This window comes from Nerophis lumbriciformis, linkage group LG08 (assembly GCF_033978685.3).
Source record: "Nerophis lumbriciformis linkage group LG08, RoL_Nlum_v2.1, whole genome shotgun sequence".
In the NCBI taxonomy this organism is placed as follows: Eukaryota; Metazoa; Chordata; class Actinopteri; order Syngnathiformes; family Syngnathidae; genus Nerophis; species Nerophis lumbriciformis.
In genome coordinates this window covers 10,413,306-10,429,083 of record NC_084555.2, presented here as the reverse complement: position 1 = coordinate 10,429,083, position 15,778 = coordinate 10,413,306, and the positions used below count along the sequence as shown (strand labels likewise).

The 15,778-nt window shown below is 39.5% G+C and overlaps 1 protein-coding gene across 3 annotated transcripts in view; it reads right to left on the bottom strand.

Annotated features, from left to right (window-relative positions):
* LOC133611447 (ribosome quality control complex subunit NEMF) overlaps positions 1-15,778 on the bottom strand; it is a 29,249-nt gene that overhangs the window by 9,547 nt on the left and 3,924 nt on the right. For 2 of the 3 annotated variants that reach the window (XM_061968234.2, XM_061968233.2), the window contains exons 3-27: positions 15,154-15,256; positions 14,622-14,747; positions 14,402-14,550; positions 13,759-13,826; positions 13,582-13,671; positions 13,427-13,500; positions 13,280-13,350; positions 10,819-10,894; positions 10,600-10,740; positions 10,324-10,532; positions 10,085-10,258; positions 8,838-8,901; positions 8,670-8,758; positions 8,480-8,583; positions 8,345-8,407; positions 8,146-8,258; positions 6,477-6,534; positions 6,344-6,402; positions 6,167-6,287; positions 5,930-6,104; positions 5,808-5,850; positions 5,688-5,737; positions 3,190-3,334; positions 3,048-3,125; positions 2,197-2,391 (exon numbers count right to left, since the gene is read on the bottom strand). In XM_061968234.2, coding sequence (XP_061824218.2) covers positions 2,197-2,391; positions 3,048-3,125; positions 3,190-3,334; positions 5,688-5,737; positions 5,808-5,850; positions 5,930-6,104; positions 6,167-6,287; positions 6,344-6,402; positions 6,477-6,534; positions 8,146-8,258; positions 8,345-8,407; positions 8,480-8,583; positions 8,670-8,758; positions 8,838-8,901; positions 10,085-10,258; positions 10,324-10,532; positions 10,600-10,740; positions 10,819-10,894; positions 13,280-13,350; positions 13,427-13,500; positions 13,582-13,671; positions 13,759-13,826; positions 14,402-14,550; positions 14,622-14,747; positions 15,154-15,256 — 2,638 coding nt within the window. The remainder of the gene's footprint in view (positions 1-2,196; positions 2,392-3,047; positions 3,126-3,189; positions 3,335-5,687; positions 5,738-5,807; positions 5,851-5,929; positions 6,105-6,166; positions 6,288-6,343; positions 6,403-6,476; positions 6,535-8,145; positions 8,259-8,344; positions 8,408-8,479; positions 8,584-8,669; positions 8,759-8,837; positions 8,902-10,084; positions 10,259-10,323; positions 10,533-10,599; positions 10,741-10,818; positions 10,895-13,279; positions 13,351-13,426; positions 13,501-13,581; positions 13,672-13,758; positions 13,827-14,401; positions 14,551-14,621; positions 14,748-15,153; positions 15,257-15,778) is intronic. The other variant, XM_061968236.2, reaches the window with a different exon arrangement.

The window sequence follows — 15,778 nt, the reverse complement described above, 5'->3', positions numbered from 1 at the left end:
TATATATATATATATATATATTTATATGTATATATATATATATATATATATATGTATGTATGCATGTACACACATATGTTTATGTATATATATATATATATATATATATATATATATATGTTTATGTATATGTGTGTGTGTGTATATATTAGGGATGTGAATCATTGTCACCACACGATTCAAACAGATTATCGATTCAAACCCAATACTTTTTTTAAATAACATCGGGTGCCAGTTCTACGATTAACTACATTCCTCCATAAAATAGGCAAACTGCTTTGATCAATTTCTACATTACTTAAAAGAAAACTGGTTTTGTTTAACCAAATGCTACCCAAACATTTACTATAGTCAAATACAAATAAAGCAACACTTCTCTTTTCTAAAGTGATTCTGTACAGCAAATATAGCCATCCACATCAACAATATGATTTGCCCGAGTGGCTTGACAGGACAGATTAAATATATATATGTATTTTCTTTTAATTGATTTATGATTTGTTTTTAATCTATTAAGAATCGTTACAAATAAGAATCGCGGCTCATTCAAATATATATTTTTTTGACACCCCATATATATACAGTATATATATATTTATATATACATACACAGTATATATATATATTTATATGTACATATGTATAAATATGTGTGTATATATATATATATAAATATACACACACACATATATATATATATATATATATATATATATATATATATATATATATATATATATATATATATATATACATATTTCCACACGTGTGTGTATACATATATGTAAGTACTTGTGTTATTACTTAATCATTTTAGTTTTTCATTGGTTTAATTACTTTTTACTGTATGTAAAATCTGCCCTGCAATCACAGAATTTCCCCCCATTATTGCATAAAGATTTAAAATATATATTTTTTTAAATAATGTACATTTCTTCCTCGATCAGAACATAAGCAAAACCAGAAACAGAACGGAGACATTCAAAGTTTCAAAATAAGAGTATCTGCATAAACACAGGGGTAACAAGACGCATCAAATATATCCCATAAATAAAAGAAAGTATGTGATTGACACACTGACGTTACCATAGCAACTAAACTCCACATACTAGAGATGCGCGGTTTGCGGGCACAACCGCGGAGTCCGCGGATTATCTGCGGATCGGGCGGATGAAATAAAAAAAAATTAGATTTTATCCGCGGGTCGGGTCGGGTCGGGTCGGGTCGGGCGGTTGAAATAAAAAAAAATTTGATTTTAAATAGATTCAGGCGGGTGGCAGTTAAACCAATTCGGAAATATATATACATAGTTAAATGTTGTTACCCACATACGAAAAACGAGCAGGCACCTGCAGCATATGCCACAACAGAAAAAAAAAGAAAAAAAAGAGATGGACACTTTTACGGAGCGGAGAAGGGACGCCTCGCCGGGGTCCGGGACCGAGGCCCCTTCCCCCGAGAGGGCCCCACCGGGAGCCGTAGCTGAGGCGATCCGCGAGAAGGGCCCGACGCACGTCCAGGGTCACCACCGCGCCCACCGCACCGACACCCCGCCTCGTCCGCCTTCGCCGCGGCCGGCGTCACGCGCAGCAGGTAAGCAGCTTACCTGCCCGCCACCCCCGTGGCCGGGGGCTCGTAACAGGGGTCACTCCGCGCGCTCCGCCCGCGCAGCTTACCTGCCCGCCACCCCTGTTGCCGGGGGCCCGTAACAGGGGTCACTCCGCGCGCAGTGCGCTCATGAAAGGGGTGGGGCTCACCCTGGTTGATATAGACAGCAGGACGGTGGCCATGGAAGTTGGAACCCGCTAAGGAGTGTGTAACAACCCACCTGCCGAATCAACTAGCCCTGAAAATGGATGGCGCTGGAGCGTCGGGCCCATACCCGGCCGTCGCCGGCAGCGAAACGCGCTTGGAGGTGCGCTCAGCGCGGCTCCCATATGATTGTGCACTGGTGTGCGTCTGGGCCGTGACAGCGTGGCACGCGAATGTCTGTGCTGCATTGGATCAGTCTCCTTTCTTTAACAGGTAAAAGCTTTATAACCTCACTAATGCCTTGCATCGTCTATATTAGATATATAACAACGGGTGGGTGCGGTTCTGATCAAATGTTAGATCGGGTGGATGGCGGATGGTTGACGACTTTCTGATGCGGTTGCGGATGAAATAATTGCCTATCCGCGCATCTCTACCACATACCTTCTCCTCTTGTTCCGCAAGAGCCCCCTCCTCTTCCTCGCCTGTCCTCTGCTGTGGTCTTTTGGCCACCGTCTCCTCTTGGCGAGGTTTCGGAGGAGGCTTCTGAGGGGCGGCCTTCCTTAGGAGTTCCTCTTTCCCTTTTCCCTTCTTGCCTTTCTTTCCCTTCTCCTTCTCTTCCTTTGTGGAACCTGCTGACTAAGAGGACCACGTCTTACACCTTTGCTCTTAAGTCACTGTGTGTGTGTGTGTGTGTGTGTGTGTGTGTGTGTGTGTGTGTGTGTGTGTGTGTGTGTGTGTGTGTGTGTGTGTGTGTGTGTGTGTGTGCGTGCGGTTGTTTTTGCGTTTTTGATTGTGTACGTGTGATTGTGCATGTGATTTTATGTGTGTGACTGTTTGTGATTGTGTGATTTTGTGTATTTGTGTGATGTTCTGTTTGTGTTTGTATGGTGGTGTATGATTGTGTGTGTTTGTGTGTAATTTTTTGTGTGGGATTGTGTGGAATTTTGCGTGTGTGTGATTGTGTGGAATTGTAGGAGTCTGAATGTGATTGAGTGGGTTTGTGACTTTGTTTGTGCGTGATTTTATGCAATAATGTAATTGTGTGTGTGATTTTATGTCTGATTGTATGTTGGTGTCTGTGTGATTATGTATTTGTGGGTAAGTGTGTGTAGGTGTGTGATTGTAAGTGTGTCTGAAATAGTGTAATTGTGTGACTTTACATGTGATTGAGTGTGTGTGTGTGCGCGCGCAATTGTATATTGGCCATTGTGTGTGTGTGATTTTGTGTGTGTGTGTTTTTATTTGTTTGTGGTCAGTGATTTTGTGTGTTGTGAACGTGTGTCCACACCCACCCCGAGCAGCTGCATCATGAGCTGGCGGTCCTCATCATCCTGGTCCTTGTACTTTTCTCGGATCTTCTTCATCTTGTTCTGTGACAAAGACAACACACACGTTAGGCTTCCATGAAAGATGAGCTGAGAGAATCCTCACAACCTTTTGGCCTCTCTTGGGCGGCGCCTGGGAGGGGCCGGTCACACTTTTTGAGCCGGGGTCCACTTCCGGTGCTGCAGGTGTGGGGTCGGTGTTGTTGTCGGGGTCGGTCGCTTCTTCTGGTTTCTGCTTTTTCTTCTTCTCCTCTCTAGTAGGGAAAGTCAGAAGACAAAAACATGAGAGGAAGAACGTCGACTGATTCCCTCACAGTCTCAGTTTGGACATCGGTGTGTGAAGTTTGCTTGTTTAGCACGTGTGTGCATACCTGGCAACACTTGCGTTTTAAAATATGGGACATTGTCAGTTTGCCAACTCATGCGTCGCCTGTGCAGTGCTTTATTTTACTGGCTTTTATTTTGAAGGTCTGACTTTTTACACGCTGCAGGATGACCCCAGGGTTCGAATTTACCACGGCAACCGCTGCGACCGCCCTTGTCATTAGCCTTGATGCCCTAAAAAATTGACCAACATCTGCGGCAAGAACATGCCGTGACCGCCCTTGACTTTTTACTTGTTAATGGACTAGGGATGTGACTGTAAACGGTATAATGATAATTTGCGATAAAATTCCAAACGATTACTAATACCGTCTAATATTTTAGTTACCGAAAACCCGTCATTTATTAATGCATTTTAGGCAACACGAAGTCAGGCGCATGCGCACTAGCGTCGTTTGGCGTGATAATCATGGCGAACTAACTACACGGACTTTGCTCCGAAGATTTCCCCTCAGAGTAAACAGAGCCAAGCGCTTGGTTTAACGTCATTTTCCGTCACGTGTTTAAGAGCGCACTGCTGTGTTTAGATGGAGACAGGTGTGGACAATATTGGAGACGGACGCACTTGTCCCCACACTAAAAGTATACAGCGAAGGAGAAAAAATATTTGATATTGCTTTTATTTTCTCAGTACAGCGACCTTCAGCTGCTGTGACTGAGAGTTAATGAGGTGAGGAAACATGTAGCAGGCGATGTGTCGGGAACGTTGTCACAACTTGTTTATAAAGTCTTTAGTTCGTTTACTGGGATGTTCACTTGTCCTTTATTTAACTGCAAACTGTACCAGTGTTCAAATAACATCAATACTGGCTAAAATGTTTTGTCATCTCATCGAACTGAACGAAGGCTGTGAAGATTGTGTATGAGAGGTATCACTCCTCTTTGTTTTTGTTGGCCAAACCGTTGTACTGAACCACAAGGAGGTGTTGGAGAACAAAAAACCTTGTTGATTAGACTTCATTTTCATTAGCCAAACTGCTTTGTGTATTACCGGTATTTTGATATTAAAAAGTAAATGCCATGGGTTTTTTTTTTACATTACTTGTGTTTTTTCATGTCACAAAGGTGTTACTTCAAAAACCATTCATGTGACGCAGCTTTTGTTAATGTTTTATTTTGTCTATAGTTAATTACTGTATGACATATTTCTGCTCATACTCTTAATGGATCTGTCCCGATACAGCATCTACATGTACATATAAATGTACATGACTTAAAACATTTTTTTTTTTTAATCCCTCTATGAAAATGTAAAAATAGAAATAAAGGCATCATGTAATGACAAAAAGCTGACAAGTCTATATTATTAAAGAATAACAAAAACTAATATTTGTCTTTAGATATTTGGATAACGTTTATTATGATGGTATTACAGTACGTTCACATCCCAACACTGCTTTACCTAACAATCAGTAAACATAAGTTCAATATTGATAACAATAACCTTAATTGGCAGCCTAAATCTCATACATGAACACTATTTTTATCTATATGGACAAAAAGTGCAATTATGTCTTACGGCCATCAGGTGCCATCTTTCAACATTCTTGTGTGTATATATATATATATATAGAACTATTTAATTAAATTAAATTAAATTAAATAATTAATCATTAAATAATTAAATGATTAAAATAAATGTAATTTGAAATCAAATAATGACACATTTAACAACACATTTGTGTATTCAATTATAATTAATTAATGACACATTTAAGTCACTATTTAAAGATTGATTTACTTATTTAATTTTGTCCCATTTGACCTTCTATAGTCAAAGAGTGTGAACGCTTGTTCGTTTACATGTGCCCTGTGGTTGGCTGTCAACTGATGTGGGATCTGAGCCGAGGATGTCGTTGTGGCTTTTGCAGCCCTTTGAGACTTGTGATTAAGGGCTATATAAATAAACTTTGATTGATTGACTGATGTTAGGCTCCGGCTTACCTGTGACCTTAATGAGGACAAGCCCTATCCAAAACGGATTATAATTAAGTACAAAGTAATGTTTGTTTGCCATGTGTGTAGTGAGAGGAAAACAATTCAATTATTTTCCAGTAGATGGCAGAAGGTACATAATTCATATGTGTATACCATCTGGCGGTGAGCAGTGACATTTTTCTCATCTAAAATATGTGCCTTGGCTTGTCAATAAGCTAACTTTTTCACAAGGAAAAAACTGTTTCATTGCAAATTCTCGACTATTTTATTGTGAAGTGAACTCACCGCCTCTGTTTCGCTGTCATGTGTTTCTTCCCCAGCAAGTGGACGTCGGCCTGGGCAGAAAATCATTGATAATGCATCTTAAAGACATACTGGACGTGTGATTGAAATAAAGATGGGAACCTGAGGGGATTCATCTTCTTTAAAGGTGACTTTCTGGGAGCTCCTGCATGGTTTATACAAAAAAAAAAACACCCAACAATACGAGTTATCATGATGTGTTTGGAAGACGATGCTTTCAGTACCTGTTGGGTTGCAGATGAGTGAGGGCGATGGTGGTATCAGGGTAGCTCAATTCTTCACTCGCCTCTGCCTCCGAGTCGTTACCCCTCGTATCCTCCACATCGTCAACCTGCAGCTTATTTTCCTCCTCTTCCTCCTCTCCTCCTGCTTCATCCTCACCACCGCTATCGTCACCTGCTAGGGCAATGCACTCAGTCTTCTGATGCTAGCACGTTAACATAACACCAATGGTCACGCACCAATCAGCTCCTCCCCTTCCTCTAACAGCTCAGCAGTTCTGTTGGCCACCTCATCCATGTCCTCCTCCACCGTCTTTACTTTACGCTCGCCTCTGTGCCGAAACACACACTGCTCGTCCACCTGCAACACAAATGTTGGACATACACACGCTTTAACACACTAGCTTGTGCGTTTACCTTGAAGAGGAAGCCAAAGCCCATGATCAAGTAGGAAGGTGGAAGATAGTTTTTCTTCCCTGAGGACAAAAGTAAGCATTGATTCAGCATTTTGTTGAGTAGGTGTGTTAAAATGTGAATTCATTTTTCATACCTCGAATCATGAAGCTACCAGTGGTCAGGTACTCTCCTGTAGGTGCTGTCTTGGACACCTACAACAACAGCAACACTTGGCATCAATAAATCATACACACTTTCAGCTCTTTACAACATACAACCTCAAAATAATTATCATACTGCATTAATAAAATATGATATGCTATAAAATACACAGTTCTGTTATGTAACATGAGTTTTACAGACATACTCGGTATATCTGTATTTCTGCATCTAACAAGCACTTTAAGATCCATAAACATTAATAAAGAATTGTTCATGTATTTATTTCCTGGGTTTAGGTTTGTTGTTAAATGAAAGATATTTTATTCTGTAGTGTAAAAAAAAGATCAAATTAAACAATTTTATCAATAGTCAAGTTATAATCATGTCATATTTTTAAATAAAAATATCACACAAAAATATGTATAATTGTACAAAATGTAATTATTATATCTTATATTTTGGTACATTACATAATGATTTTTTTTCATTATATTATAAGAAATATTATTACTATTGCATATTTTTTCATAATAAAATTAAAACTGTCTTGTAAAAATATAATTTAGGATGGATTTATTTTTGCGAGTTGAAGAAAAATACTTTGCCAGGTTATTTTTAGCAACTGTTTTCTCCATACCATAAATTTAAAATAACACAAAAAAACACACATAAAAAAAAATCTAAAATATTTTATATATTTTATAATATCACACATATATTACAGCCTCTACATTGATTCATTAAATTACTAAAACAAAAAATGAAAGAAAAGTCTCAAAAAAAACAACTATGCAGTACATACATAGGTGTTGTCTTTTTTTAGTGTAAAATAATTTAATTTATGCGGTTTCTTTGTACACATATATACCGTATTTTTCGAAGTATAAGTCGCACCTGCCGAAAATGCATAATAAAGAAGGAGAAAAACATATATAAGTCGCACTGGAGTATAAGTCACATTTTTTGGGGAAATGTATTTGATAAAACCCAACACCAAGAATAGACATTTGAAAGGCTATTTAAAATAAATAAAGAATAGTGAACAACAGGCTGAATAAGTGTACGTTATATGACGCATAAATAACCAACTGAGAACGTGCCTGGTATGTTAACGTAACATATTGTGGTAAGAGTCATTCAAATAACTATAACATATAGAACATGCTATATGTTTACCAAACAATCTGTCACTCCTAATCGCTAAATCCGTTGAAATCTTATACGTCTAGTCTCTTATGTGAATGAGCTAAATAATATTATTTGATATTTTACGGTAATGTGTTAATAATTTCACACATAAGTCGCTCCTGAGTATAAGTCGCACTATGAAAAAAACTGCGACTTATAGTCCGAAAAATACGGTATACATCAGGAGTGTCCAAACCTTTTCCACTGAGAGTTGCATACACAAAATTCAATAGAGACATAACTTTTTTTAAGACAAAGCTTTTTGTTACTATTTCTAATGAGGATGAACATTTTAGCTTGTTTTCTTTACATTCTTCCTTTTCACTCTATTTTTCCCCATTTTTGCTGGGGTTTCCACATTTCTACAATGTACAGCCGGCCCATAAAGTAAAAATACAAAGACACAGCGAGTCGTACTTTGTACACGTCTGACATCCAACAGATAAACTAATTTCTTGTTGTACTGCTCTCACCTGATGATGGTGGACCCACCAAGCGCTGGTGACTATCTTAGCATCCCAGGCGGCGCTGTAGCACACAGACATGGTGCCCGCCTCTGTCAGGGTGCGAGGGGGGATGGGATTACCTGCAGCAAAGATGAATACCTCCATTAGGAATTACCATAACTATCTAAATTTACAGTGTAGACAATCAGGAGACAAACAGACTGACCTGAGGGGTTCTTGATAATGCAGCTGGTTGCACCGTGGAGGTCAGCATGGACGTAGATGTCGCCTAGCAACAAATGGCAGATTGTGACAATGAATTAAGAGAAGTAACAACTTCTGAATTAGTAACATTCCCTACCAGCCCGCAGGTAGCGCTTGACGATTATCTCGTTCTGCTGCTGGTCCCTTCCTGCGATGACGAGGTAGTTCTCCGAGGTGATAAACCACAAGAACTTTTCAAACCTGCCAAAAAAGGAGGACAACACAGAAAATTGTCTATCGTGACCTCGTGGACACGAGCAATCAGCAGCTGTGAAACCGCCACCCACCAATAAACCTTCCTGGCCTTCTGAATGGTAGTCACCGTCTGGACTTCTTTCAAGGTTTGGTGGGTTTTTTTCTCTGCTGATTTCATGGCCTTGTGTGGAGTCAGTGGAACATTTTCAGTGGGCATTGACTGTAGGTTTGGAGGGAGTTGACTTTGTTTTCTATTTTACCTTATCTGCTGCTTGGATGGTTTTCTGCTCCTTCTTTGCAGCACTGCGCTTGCAGTCATAGTATCTGGAAAAAATAAATGTCATACATTTATTACAACTAATAGCACTGTGTGCTGCTCCTGGCACGGCATTTGTAAAGCTGGTGTTTATTGTGCATTTTAAAGACAACATGTTGCTGTATGTACACGTTATTAGGGAATCGAGGGGAGAATAATCTGGTTACGACGAGCAATGCCTTTCTATTGTAATGTACATTTGATCTAAATTGAGTGTCATTATTTATAAATATAGCATAGTACTACGATAAAATTGCATTGTGCTCCCCACTAACAAACACCTTATCATAAGAAATATGGTACATAGGGTCAGAATCCTTACAGTGATTAGTTTTGGCCAGTTTTGTGAAAAAGTGTGTGATCCTCATTGCCTTTTAATGCCAATCACAAACGCTGATCCCCTCTGGATGACACTTTATCCATTTTTAATCAAAATGTTGGTATTTACAATGCCATGATCCTACATGACAGACTTTGTTAGTTTTTATCCTATGTTCTGTATCATTTCCTGTCCTGGTGCTCTTATAAGCCTATTTAGGTTCGGCTGTCGCTCCTTTCTAGCGCTGTATTATTGGCTTTTTGTCAGAGTGCATGTATTACCCTGCTGCCGCTACGTGTCTTGCACTAACCTTTTGTTTCTGCCAGTATTTTTTCTCTCAAAGTAAATAATTTAATTCTTTAACCTGCACGTCACCTTCTATCACTGCATTCTGGGGTCACGCCAACATGCCCCACCTTTGTATTACAAAAAATAATAATAATTTAATCAGTATTCCAGTATGCATTTCTTTCTAGTTCAGTGTATGTACATAGCTACTTTAACAAAAAAAATTATTATTTTGTGTTCAACTTATATGGCTGGCAACATTTTAAATTGAACTTTTATCAGAAAACAAATGTGTGTTCATTGCCTTTGTGGTAATTTGTCATTAAATAGAGGCATCATGTCTGAATTGAACATTTATGATAATAATACAAAGAGTTTAAAGAAATAGTATTTGATCCTTTGGTGAGCTACTCAAAATCAACTGGCGAGCTACCGGTTGGAAACTCCTGTTATAGGGCTTAGTGTAAAAAATAGCTGTTTTTATGTCCATTATGTGCGTTTTTTTTCACTAATCACAAGGGGGTCTCGGAACATCACCCCCGCAATAGGGCGGTGGGGATCAACTGTAGTTAATCTGTACTGACTTTTTGGCATTGGCGTAGGCTGACAGGCCAATATCCACATCCACCAATGTGGGCTTGTTCCTCTGCAGCTTCTTGTTCTGTCCTTTGTCTTTATTTTTGTTTTTTTTCCCCTTGTCCTCGTTGGGCTCCTTAATGGCTTCCTCCTCCTGCTCTTCCTCAGTGATGTAAGGATTCCTAGATTTCATTAAAAAGGATGATTGATAGCCATTTTGTTGTGCACTGATTGTGTAGGGTCTCACTTTAAAAGCATGGTGATGTGGTTGGTCTTCAGCTTCAGCTCCTTGATGGCACACGCCACAGGATCGCCAGCGGCTTGCGCTTCCTTGACGAGCACGCCGATCTCCGTCCAGTCCACCTGGTTGGCCAGGGCACTGCGGATCACCTGCAGCGCCCGATCAACCACCGTCAGGTTCATCTCCACCAGCTCACCTTTCACTCTGTCCACTTCCTGTTAGCAACACAAAAAACATGTCCTGGCGGAGCTTGACTTTTTAAAGTCGGTATTACGACTTTACCTGCACTTGATGCAAGGCCTCCAGTCTTTGCTCGTGGTCCTTTTTGACGTTCTCCAGCTTCTTCAAGGCTTGCTTCTCTTGTTGCAAAGCTTTCATGTCGATCCTCTGGCTCTCCATCTTAGAAAAGAACTCATCTACTGCCTGAAAAGACAACATCACAAGAGATCGGTGCGGTAGAATAGTAGTGGAGATGAAATGTGATAACTTGGGAGTATTTACCTTGTTAAAAGTATCAAATTCCAAGTAAGGGTTTTTTAAATGCTGGGCAAAGAGGAACGGGTGGAATTCATCATAGCTGTGTAAAGCATATTGTGTTATCAGGTTGGATTTGTCTGCATCTTATCTTATCAGTAAATAAGTATCAATAATATGATTGGATTACATACTTCCAACTATGATTAAGCATGCACATTTGTATTCATCATCATCAATATGCATCTCAAAAAGTTTATCACGCAAACTTCAGTGTAGCATCATTCTACTGTAAACAGTACAGTGGTAGCTCAATTTCAGAGTGCTCCAACTTAGGAGGGTTTTAGGGGAAAAGCTGTCTCTGAGCTAATTGTTATGCTTTAAGTTCCAAGAAAAAATGTGATTTACAAGCATCCCGCCATTAATTGGTGTAGCAAATGTCACAATAAACGTCACCAATGGGAAATATGCCACAAATGGGTCAAATTCCAAATGGCTCGTTTGGAGGAAGTATAAAGGAAGGCAAGATTGTTTTTTAAATATCTCAGCAATACCTCCATGTTTTGATTTCAAATTTTTGGGACTAAGGCAGATCCCAAATACACAAAAACAGGTACCAATAAGTAAGAAAAGTTGTTTTTCCCTGATAGGTCCCCTTTTAAGCACTAAGTTACAGAACTCATTAAACTAAAATAGGGAATGTCACAGTAAGAGCCAACCAAAACATTTGGTCTTATTGACAAACATTATCTTATAGCTAGAGATCGACGTAACTTTGTTTTCCAACCATGGGAACGAAGTGAGTGTGAAGGACAGTAAAGCTGATGAATATCCATCAACCCATCAATCTTTTTCCGTTTACATGAGGTCGGGTCACAGGTGCAGCAGCCTAAGCAGAGAAGCCCAGACTTTCCTCTCCCCAGTCACTTCGTCCAGCTCCTCCCGGGGGATCCCGAGGCACTCCCAGGCCAGCCGGGAGACATAGTCTCTCTAACATGTCCTGAGTCTTCCCTGTGACCTCCTACCGGTCGGACTTTCCCCTAAATACCTCCCCAAGAGGGCGTTTGGGGGGGCATCCTGACCAGATGCCCGAACCACCTCATCGGACTCCTCTCAGTGTGGAGGAGCAGCGACTTTACTCTGAGCTCCGTACCCTATCTCTGAAGGAGAGCCCTGGAAGCCCTGAAGCGGAGGAAACTCATTTCCGCCGCTTCTACCTGTGATCTTGTCCTTTCAGTCATAACCCAAAGCTCATAATCACAGGTGAGGAATAGGAATGTAGATTGACCGGTAAATTGAGAGCTTTGCCTTCCAGCTCAGCTACTTCTTCACCACGACAGATCGATACAGGATCCCCATTACTGCAGACGCTGTACTGATCCACCTGTCGATGTCACAATCCACTCTTCCTGTACTCGTGAACAAGACTCTGAGGCACTTGAACTCCTCCACTTGGAAAGAAATAATCAAAAACATGACCCAGCGTGTCGCCAATTTGGAAAAGGAATTTGAGCTGCTTGTCTGCACCATACTGAAGCGAAATGAGTAACCCCAGCCAAGAATGTTAAGATAATATCTAAACAGCAGACATCCATGAAACTATGGAGAAGCTGCTGATGGCATGTTTGACGGCAGAGCAGCTGGAAGTTAACACAGTAGAAAGGTTAATGCTGTTACTGATTATTATGACATTACTTCATAAAAATACTGTAGTTAACAATAATAATAATAATAGATTTTATTTGTAAAAAGCACTTTACATTGAGCAAACAACCTCAAAGTGCTACAGTGTATTGAAAAAAAAGAATAATAATAAAAATTTAAAAAAAATTAAAATAAAAACTAGAACAGCCTAAAAGCTACAACTAGTATGCATATATCTATAAAAAGGCTTTTTTAAAAAAAAGAAGGGTTCTTAAGCCTTTTTTTAAAAGCATCCACAGTCTGTGGTGCCCTCAGGTGGTCAGGGAGAGCGTTCCACAGACTGGGAGCGGCGGAGCAGAAAGCCCGGTCTCCCATAGTTCATAGCTTTGTCCTCGGAAGTTGGGGGAGGTTAGCCTGTCCGGAGCGGAGGTGTCGTGTGGAGGATTTGGGGGTGAGTAGTTATTTGAGGTAGAGGGGGGCATTTCCATGGAGGCACTGGTGGGTTAGTAGGGAGACTTTGTATTCAATCCTGAGTGGAACAGGAAGCCAGTGAAGGGATTTGAGAATTGGTGTGATGTGGTTGTTAGCAGTAATTTTTTTTGGTACGATATTCCTTATCTAAAAGTTAGTTTTTATTTTTAAAGGGCATGTTACATGTTAGAATTGTGCTGTTTTAGGGGGGGATTGAGCACCAATTAAATTGAGTTAACTTCATTTCAGTGGGAGACGGTTTGAGATACAAATGTTTTGAGTCATAAGCTCCGTCACAGAACCAAATAAGCTCGGAAGTTGAGGCACTACTGTAGTAATCGTACTTATTGTAGCATTGTGTGAAGTAACTCACGTGAGCAGCTCTTCACTGGCTTTCCCAGGAATTAAGCTCGGTTTTTTCTCACTCTTCTGAATGATGAAGCCCTTCAGTAAAGCAAAGAATAATTTTAAAATATACAACAGGGGAGGGAAAAGGAAAAAATAAAATCACAATAAATACTTTGCCGCTAAAGTTCTCCGTTTTTTCCATGTACGTCTCAGCCATTTGCAGGGCTTCCAGTATTTTAGGTGCGACTAAAAAACATAATATTAAATATCAAAATAAACATAAATAGTTCACATAAATATAATCCGTAATATCAGCTCTCTCCACACCTTGGGAAACCTCCACTTCGCTGTCAACTTTGACCGAGCTTGGCAGTCCAGCTTCTATTAAACAGTGTTCTATCACAGTGGCTCCGTACGCTGCAGAATGTCACAACATACTGGATCATAACAATATAGTTCATTTGAAAGGATGTGAAATGGATTATGTTGTTGCTGGTTACTTACGAAGGTGAGGGTTCAGCACCCTTTTCACTTGCTCTCCATTTGGTGCTTTGCTGATGATGTCACTGAGTCTACATGTAGAAATAAAAAAATTAGAATGAAGCCAACACATTAATAACGGCCTCCGCTTAAATACACACCAGGATCCTCTTTCACATCACACATCAAAATAAACACATTTGTTTCCTCAGGAAAAACATATATGGTGGTGATTTAATTTACAATGACTGGGTCTGTAATGCAAAACAACATATATCATTAGATGAAAAGCATGTATTTTTTGACTAGTATTGTATTTTATTTTAAATATTTTCTAAAATATTTTCAAATTAATTAATATTTTTAGATCCTTTACAGAAAATATTTTTGGATGAATAAAAAACACACAATACTTTTAATTGCACAGTAAAAATATCTTGTATATTTTATTTGTATTACCGGTACACATATTCAAGTTGTTACATACAGTACATTTAGTATGTAAGTAGCATTATTTATTCTGAAATATAAAGTAAAGATACAGACACAGTTTAATAATAGAAAAATCAATATGTAAAGAACCTGTAGCACTAATGAACGCCTTGTACTCTCTGCAGTTGAGTTGATAAACATCCTCTGTGTTATACAGTATATGGAAATAGATTACCGTTCCAAAGTGATGAGTGGTTCCGGGGGCCGAGCGTTCTCCACAGGGTAGCGCTCTCTCACGGCAATCTTGACGTCTTCAACCTCGGCTGTGCGAAATCGCAGCAGGTTCAAGATGGTGTACTCGTAGTCTGTAAGAATGATGTTACCCTGCAGACGCACAACATATGGACATACGGTACATACTGTATTGTGCGTTTATGCATACAACGTCGTCCTACCCGGTCATAAAGTTCCACGATGAGGTGATAGGCCGCCTCGTCAGAGCCAAACTGGATGTCGACGATTCTGTCGATGCCGAGCTGCTTCACCTGGGTGAGCCGTCGCGATTTCAGGTGCTTGCGGCACTATGAGGACAGTGGCTTGAAATTAAAATGTTCTCTTAAAAGGACCCATATCCTTCAGATGACCGGCATTTAATGTACACTCTTTAGGAATTTTTCCCTCCTGAAAATTAATTTGGCAGTCATTTCCCATAAAATATATTACTATTTGAGTTCCGTAGATAACTAACTGTACTTAACTAACTTATCACTTTCCTCTGGCAATGTTCCCCTAGCATTCAAAAAAGCGGTTATTCATCCACTGCTAACCTTGATCCTGACCTCATGATATACACTACCGGTCTGTGAAACCTTTCAGTCCGGTTTCAGGGCAAATCACTCTACGGAGACAGCCCTTTAAGTGGAAAATGGCACATTCCCAACACAGACACCAGAATAAATGAGCCTATTTCAAACATCTACTTCTTACTTTCATTGCAAAGCCCGAAGGCATCATGTTCTTCGGCCATTCAAAGTCTGTGGAGTGGATCCGGATGCCAGATTCAAGCAGCAGAATGGCTTTGCAGTCAGGCCTTTATAACACAAAAAAATATGACATACAGTATATCAACTGGCCACAACATTAGGTACTACTTGAAGACAATCTATCCCAAGGGTTCTCAAACCACAGACCCACATTTTTAAGGTAAGTGTAAAGTTGTTTCAACTTAAATATAACGATAACAATATTATTATTGCTTAACCCCCTTTTATCAAAATCATTAGCAGAAAACGGAAGTGAACATTGTTGCAATGTTAAGCTTTGGCTTCATGGATTCATTTGCAAGCACTTGCAGAACTTTCTTGAACATCTATAGTGGATTCGGAACATTTTGTTATGTTACAGCCTTACTTCAAAATGGAATAAATTCATTTTTGTCCTCAAAATTCTATAAATACCCCATCATGACAGTGGGAAAAAGTGTTTTTGTGAAAAATTGTTTTTTTTAGAGCTTGTTGAAATTCATTAAAAATAAAAAACTAAGAAATCATGCGTACATAAGTATTCACAATCATTGCTTAATACTTTGTTGATGCACCTTTGGCAGCAATTA